Below are 8,482 nucleotides of genomic sequence, written 5' to 3' on the forward strand. Positions count from 1 at the left end.
GAGAGAGAGAGAGAGAGAGAGAGAGAGAGAGAGAGAGAGAGAGAGAGAGAGAGAGAGCGAGAAGACATGGGCAGAGCCAGATGCACTATAGCAACAAGCACTCTGGTTATCTTTTAAAACAAAGACCATGCTTGCTCTGAAATTGACATATTAATATTATACAATAAAAGTAGATACCTGTGAAGAAAATGTTGACACGAATTCATAATTTTAACCAGATCTGTATGAAAGCGCATCTGTTTGCACTAGAATTCAGACAACTTACTTAAACATTTTAAAACCCTTTCACCTAAAATATACCAAGAAAAAACCCATGACAATTTATGAAGATTGGCAGGTGTGCAACTGCTAAATTGGCATGCTACTCTCTTTGGTTTAAATATCTGTTAACAGCAGATGTAAACTGCATATAGCAGGTACCTTACCAAGCAGAAATAATGAACACAAATGCCCTCTTTAACAACGAGCTTTCCGTGCAGTAACTCATCATCATCATGTGCCGTCTGACAGAAAACACAGTGACCTGAAACACAGCTTGTTTCATTAGTAGTTCTTAGTGGTGTTCTCCCAGGTCAATGTAATTTTATTACTATCTAGTAGCACTTGATGTTTTAAACTGATTGAAATTACAATACATCCAGATATGCTGGCTGTAATATTATATTAAATAATTTAGAATAATTGTTGTACTGACTGCATTTAACTGTTCAAGTTGTTTTTTACAAGACATTGTATTTCAATGGTGTTTAAAGTGATTACGTCACTGAATAGTAAAAATAAAAAAAACATTTCCACTTTTTCACAAAATATAAGTAATTCTGTTCACTTTTTATGGTTAAATTGCTGCATTATACTTCCTATTTTACTATATTGTTCGATGTGAACATACACTCGTGACTCATACATAGGGGTATTAGCCCATAGCATATTAGCAATCAATTAATGTCAGGAACATATAATATCAAATGTCCAGGTTTTTCGGATTTTTAACTGATGATTTTAACTTACCTGATTTTTAACTTATCAGGTAAAAATTTGACGATACGTTTAGTCCCGTTAGTTCTTACTTTCAATGTAAAGAAAGAACAACAAAATTTTTACCAATTTTACCATAGAAAATTCGTGACGTAGTCAATTTAAAGTAGGATACAACTCGCTGAACTCAAGGGTTAAGCTGACCAATTTACCAGCATGGACCCATACCTGAATACTGCAATGTGATGGTAACAACTCTAAGATGCAACTACGTCGTCGCAAGTCATACCGAAATTTGAGACATTTTAAAAAAACAGAAAAAATGGTAAAGGCACTTGACGAAATTGACAAAGTGCAAAAGCATGCCTGCCTGCTTCTCTGGTTAGCACTCAATCTTACGATTCACTGAGGAATTTGTTTGGCAATGAATATGTCACATCTAGAGGCCAAAACAAACTGCAACAACAAATGACTAATTATGACCTTCAGCATCAAAATCTCAGCGATTTGCGTGGCCACACTGCAGGCATTAACGACTGGCGTTAGCTCAGTTTGTCTCCTTTCTTGCAACACAACAGCACAAACTTTAAGTTTGTAAACTTTGAGCAGCAACTCCGGTAAGAAATGTTTTTGTCACGTTCCGATGAAAACATCATCTATAAGGGTGATTGGCTATTTATAAAGGATATGGAGCTCACTTGCCATAGATATGTAATGGAAAGGTAACGTATCACCTGCGTATCAACCAACCACGTGAACAAACAAGATGCCACAGAAGTGCAACAACACACAAAAAGTGTATTTCGTGCACCCAGACACAGCTGTAGAGGACAGATTGCCACAAATATAGTAACGGACAGGAGCAAAGGATGGTGAGGATTGGTTAATAAATTTTGTTTCATGCGAAAGTCAATGGTAAAAAAGCCATGTTTGAGAGGACTGGATCCACGTGGTTTAGATGGCAATAAACACCTTAGATCACTATCTCAGTGCTGCCATGCACTCAGGATATTACCAAAAACGTATCAAATCTGTCCGGAGAAAAGTATCAAAATTGTCTAAAAAAAAGTATAAATTTGTATAAACCTACCATGATTTGTTACCTTATACCTTATTACCGAATACATTATAGCCTACGTGCAGCATGTAAACAAGCTTCAGGAATGATGTGTGCAATGTCATGAGGAGTTGTCTCTTGAACTCTCAGTTTGGAATATTTCAATGCAGTGTTTCCCTTGGCCAGAAAGGTCTGTAAGGCAGTAAATTTTTGTGTGATGTGTTTGTGTGTTGCGAGGTCCTAGCACAGTGAGCAGTGGATGTGCCTGGCCAGCTAGGGGGGGTCCGGGGACAAGCTCCCCCGGGAATTTTTTTGAAAAAATGGTGCAATTTGGTGCATTCTAAGCTATTCTGGACACATTGTATGAGACTCTTGAATCTCTTTTTCAAGTTATCAAAAGTTTCGTCAGTGACTGCGAGGCGGTGTTTTGGACAAATTTCTGTGTGGCAGCTGAGAATTTGAGCGAGGCGGCCTGCCTCGCTCGTGTCAATGCAGGGGAAACACTGCATAGTGCAATGGTCTGTCATTTGGTCACTGACAGCAGAGAGCTGAGCAAAAACACTCCACTGAACAGAGCACACATCACTCCTGCAACAAAACTAGCAAAGCACATCTTTAATCTCATCAAATACAGTGTACCTAAATGTAAGTCCAAAGAGTTTTGACCATCTTTGACAAAAAAGTATTTAAAAGTATTTATGCATGAAAAAAGTATAAAAAGTATATTTTCTTAAAAAAAAGTATAATACTTTTAAAAAAGTATAAAGTGGCAGCACTGCACTATTTTTAGCTATCTTTTCCACTGCAATCTTACCACAACCATGCACTTGAAGTTAAAAGGCGGTGCACGGTAGACAAAAAAAGTGCTTGTCATAGACATGCACTTCACGAGCCAACTTGTTCAAGATAGATATGATTGATGAGTTCACATTCTCACGCCAAGGACTATCTGTATTTAAGACAAAACCGAAAGAACAGGTTTTCCAAAACTGTACTATCAATACAGGGTCACCTGAAACGTACAGCTGGATATGAGTGACAATATAGCAGCTGAAGTACAAGTTCTTGCTGAGAAGTACCTGGATGTGTTTAAGAAAGAGCTGGGTTAGTGTACTAAGCGTAGAGTACAAATCTACCTCAAACCCGATGCTTATCTCGTGCTCTTTAGGTCAAGAGATGTTCGTTTCCTTAGGAAACATGTCATCAAGTAAGAACTGGAACAGGTAGTTAAAGGCAGAATGCTGGAGCAAGTGTGCAGAAGCCATCGTTATAATTTTGAAACCATTCTGTGCACTACATATGTGGTAATTTTAAAGCTATTATCTCGAATAAGTGGAAGTTTATTTGAGATAATAACTTTTAAGGGGTTTCTACACGTCTCGGACGTCGGACGCCCAGCTAATTTCGAAATTCAATGATTGTTACAGTCGCGTGGGCATGCTTATTGCTGTATATATGTAGGGGTGGGCACCGCTGGTATGAGGGAGCGACAGCAAAACTTTCCCGGAACGTTGCTGTGAATTTCATTACGATTTTCCATGTATATAGTCAGAAGCACGTGGTGATCTTTTTATTTTTGAATTGACACTATTTTGACAACGGCGGGTAAATATAGGAACATTTTCACAACGGCGTTGTTAAATTTGACAACGGCGGTGCGCCGCAGTGCCTCCTATGATAATGTAGAAGAAACCCTGCTATCAACACACTGTCATTATATTTACCAGTTGCCCCAGCCAATACTGGGGTAGTCTATGAAAATTTCATACCTTGCGGAATTGTTAATGAAACTAGAGTTAAATTATTTCTTCTCCTCCTCCTGACCATTGTGGTTGTCAAGATACAAGCAAAATCTGAAATGTGAAAAAATGTCAATGCTAGCTTACAGCTGCTTTCCCCTGAAATCCACAATTTATCGACTCAAAGTAGTGCTCTATATACAAGCAATTTGAGCAATTAATTGCAATTATCAATGCTAGTTTATAAACGAGATGTTTTAAAAATTGTTTATTTCGTTATTGTGAAAAACTACTATCCCAGACTCAAGTCACCTTTGAAGAAACAGCCAGTGGCATTTTGTCGCATCACTGGTAGTGTGTCTACAAACATTTTTGACAGCTTTTCGTCAGTGAAATGCAGTTTTAAAGTAGCAATATACTAGAATACTTTGGCATAATCCAATTTTTAGCATAAACATAAATTTACAAATAAACATTCACACAAAAAAAAACATTATTAATTCGTACATGACATGACAAATTTATCATAGCATGCAATTTACAATATCTCTCTGTCTGTATGTATCGCGAAACGTACCGTACTGTATTGTGGCCTACATTATCGAGATACATTATACCAGGAGCGTATAATGACAAAGGAGTAAGACACCGATTTGGTACTGATTTCTCTACTTTTTGTCGTACGAGTTCGATGTGAATAAAAATACAAATGTATACAAACATGAGCTTCTTTTGTTCACTGGTCCTTATTCCATCTTCCGGTAGTATTACAAACCGCGTAGCTTCCTTCGTTTTGACATAATTCGTACTTTTCCACGACATAGTTTTCACATTAGTTACCGTATTCTGGCGAGGCCACCCTCTAACTTCAACACACAGCTACTTCAATGAGGCGCGCCAGGGCTTTTCGGCCGTAGCCTAGTCGAGTGCAGAAAATTCGCCTAGAAATTAAGTTACGTTGCACCCATGCTGGGTTTAAGAATTAAAACTATTTTACATTTAAACTATAGTTAGAATGCCTTGTTTTTATGGTTGAATCTCGCAGTTTTTTTTAAAATAAACGCTGCGCTGGTAAAATATCTGAACTACTTCACCCGCGGAGGAATGATGTGTATAAATCGTTATGAGTAAACTGACGCTCCAGCCGATTGTAGCTTTTCGCACATGTGTTTTGCATTAATTGCATAGCAACCGTTAGATCTAGCCCGCGTACAGTTGCCGCTGGCGCTGCCTGAGGCGATCCCTGCTGTGCCTCATTCAAGAGCTGTGTGTGCGAATTTAGAGGGTGGCCTCGCCAGAATACGGTAACTAACGTGAAAACCATGTCGTGGAAAAGTATGAATTATGTCAAAACGAAGGAAGCTACGCGGTTTGTAATACTACCGGAAGATAGAATAAGGACCAGTGAACAAAAGAAGCTCATGTTGTATACAGTTTGTATTTTATTCACATCGAACTCGTACGACAAAAAGTAGTGAAATCAGTACCAAATCGGTGTCTTACTCCTTTGTCATTATATGCTCCTGATTATACCCAAGTGCAAGGGTGATAATTCAATTAAGTAAACACTCGGCTACGCAGATCTCAAGTGGTACATACCTACAGTGTACACTATTTTGTAGGGAGTGCCCCCCCCCTCAGATTTATCTCTTGTATAGTATTCTAGATAGATTTATGTCTACCTGCCTGCAGCCACGCCGAAAAAAATACACGGGAGCGGCGAGCGATTTTCGCTTCGCCGTCAGCTTTCAAAGCGCTCTGGTAACAACAATTACGAGAGCGAAAATTTTAAGAAGATACGAGAAAAAATCGCTCCGTGCCGCCGGCGAGCGTTAGAAATGTAGTTCGACCCCGGAGGCCCGAGCCCACCAGTTTTTGCTCGGGCATTAACAATAAGTTTTTATATCGCAGGGGTTATTATCAGCTGGGAGTGAGGGACGACCAGTGACACCAGACACGCACGTAACCAAAGCTCTTTAACTGAATTCGTCGCTGAATTTGTAGAAAGTGAACTATTTTTATTCAGTTAGATATCTAGAAGCAACGTAAACCCTATATATATACTTAAAAAATTCTAGACACTTGTAACTTTGGCGGATGTGCGCAGCATTTGATCTATGCATGGGGGGTACGTGGACTGGGAGGAGAAAAACCGAAAGTAAAACCTTACCCAGAAGCTCCTGGCACGTTCCTAAGAGATTCCAAGTACAAGTCTTTTTAACATACTAAAAGTTAACTAAAAACTCTCTCTGAAGTTCTGAACTTGCTCAGTCGATGTAAAAATAATAGTTGAAGATTGAAAGAAAAAAAAGATAAAAAAAGAAACTATTGAAAATAACCATACCATCATTACCATGATTATAATCTTGATTTCCTGTCTTTGTGATGTTACCTGACTATGGTACCTAGTGTAGTTTGCATGCTCTGTCTGTAGTTCGAATGAAATTTGAATACAGAATGTTGATTGGTTTTCTTAGTCGAGTGAAAATGACAGATAAAAAAAAATTGTGATCGAATGTAATTGTTGACGCATTTTTACACTGATAGGTGCCTGATACTGCGGCTTGAGTGGCTGATATGAATGGAATGATATTAATTAGAGTCAGTGATCCGAGAAATTGATGGCAAATTTTAACAAAAATCATAACTATATGAAAAGTTAGCTCTGGCCAACTCTAAAATAGCTCCGCTGTATAAAAAAATTACGAGAGCTCTTTTTTTCATACAAATCAAAAAGAGCTCTTCGTTAAAAAAACAGTAATTTTAGTCGCTGCTGGGCCTTCCCTTCGGCTCCGTGCTATAGGTAGCTTGCGACGCTGGGAGCTACCTGGGTGGAGCTAGATAGACCTCTTAATCTTTCAGTTAGTTACTGCCACAAATGCCATGCATATGCGATGATTTGTGTTGGCACAGAATGCAATGTTAGCACACAGGCATTTAGGAACGTCTTCATAAATAAAATAAAATGTATGGAGCAGGAGTAGAAATTAACTTTTGACAAGGCAAGGTTTGGGGCGGCCGTTGGACTCCCCTGCCTCAAAAAGAGGAGAGTTCGTGGCAAAATGCGCGGCCTGGTCCGCAGTCTGAAGTTTCAAAATTAAGATATTAACAATAACGCATGTGCTTGATTTTAAAAGATTCATGCGGTTGTTTTTTTATTTTTGCACATCTGCCAAAATTTTCTTTGATATTCGCTGAAAAAATATGGTGAATTCCGCCGACAGCGTGCTCTGGAATCGAATATTTAGTATAGCAGATTTTAGGAAGTTCACGACGGACTCCTGCATTATGTCAAATCCAGGGAGTCGACAAGTAAATCAGGAGTATTGGAGCTCCGGACTCGCGTTGAATTTCGCACCTGCATGGAAATTAAACATGAAATGTTATATACTACCGCTATATGTATATTATGTCATATGTTAGTTATGTAACTACGCATGGATGAGAAGTGCCACCTTGCTTTGTAATGTACTTAAACTCAGAAGTCCCAGCGGCTTTCGTTGCCAATTCTGCAGAATGTATCCGTTGACGAGTCCGAATGGCCCCGCGTCGGGCACCGCGCGAGCGCGGATTGGACAACTGGAGACAACTGGACGATGACCGCCCGCGGGAAAGTGGGACTCGTAAACGCGTATACAAACGTAACTATAAGTATACAGTATAACAGTGCCAGCCGGCAACTGTACGCAGGCTATAGAATACTTAGAGCTACCACCGGGCTAGTCTGCATTAGTTTTTGTGAAAGCAAGTTGATATACAGTGACACAACATTGGAAGTGTAATTGATAGGTAGTACTTGTGAATGTGCATTCATATTATTTCAGTTTTACTGACTCTGTCCCAAGTGCCTTTGCTGTGATTGAGTGTTGACTGTTGTTGCCGGCTGCGTATGAAAGTTGGGGTGTACTCCTTACGGCATTAGGAGTGTTCCCAACTTTAATGTCATTAATGGTCATAATAACATATATATATATATATATATATATGGTCTTATATTATTAGTTTGTGGTTTAATGTCATTTAGGTTAGGGTTACGATTATCAATCATTAATTATTAATCAATCATTAATGATATCAAAGTTGGGAACACTGGAGCGTTAGCCGAGAGTTGAACTTGAGACTGAGTCCGGACCGAGTTAGCCTCTAGCACAGGCACTTGGAACGTCTCAATAAAAAAAATTAATGGTAAATAAACACGAAATGTACCAAAGTCTCAATGTTTCTCTACTCCATTTCGCCTATAATCACCTGTAAATGCAGGTCAAATGCTCATCTGCAGCACACAAGTACACCGCACGCCCGCCATGTGCACAAACAACATGAATAAGAGAGCAGGTATGGAAAGCGTGATCGCAAAATTTGCTCGACGGATCGCTTTATTTCACACGAATCACAGAAATAAAACACATCCAAACAGCTCCATCTTTGGTATCTATGTGTTACATAAATGTTCACTGTTCCAATTATAATTCTGCCTTTGTTCTTTACGTACTCCGCTAGAGATATCTCATGAAATTCTGCAGGAAATGTTCTCTCCGTGAAAATGTAAAGAGACGAGATGTCTGTTTATACACGAGTAATGGGCGCATTGCATGCCGGGATACAGCTGCTGCCGGCCTCCGACCTCCGTTTCGAGGCCGCCAAGCCAAGCCACAATTGCCAGCGCAGGCATAACGTCACGCACACACAGACTACAGCCGATCGATCGAAG

The 8,482-nt window shown here is 39.4% G+C and overlaps 1 protein-coding gene across 1 annotated transcript in view; it reads right to left on the reverse strand.

Annotated features, from left to right (window-relative positions):
- LOC106813472 overlaps positions 1-8,482 on the reverse strand; it is an 18,459-nt gene that overhangs the window by 8,223 nt on the left and 1,754 nt on the right. The window contains exons 2-3 of the mRNA XM_014817612.1: positions 3,802-3,885; positions 426-523 (exon numbers count right to left, since the gene is read on the reverse strand). Of these exons, the coding sequence (XP_014673098.1) occupies positions 426-523; positions 3,802-3,859 (156 nt within the window). The 5' untranslated portion in view covers positions 3,860-3,885. The remainder of the gene's footprint in view (positions 1-425; positions 524-3,801; positions 3,886-8,482) is intronic.

This window comes from Priapulus caudatus, unplaced genomic scaffold, assembly GCF_000485595.1.
Source record: "Priapulus caudatus unplaced genomic scaffold, Priapulus_caudatus-5.0.1 Scaffold23, whole genome shotgun sequence".
Taxonomy (NCBI): Eukaryota; Metazoa; Priapulida; class Priapulimorpha; order Priapulimorphida; family Priapulidae; genus Priapulus; species Priapulus caudatus.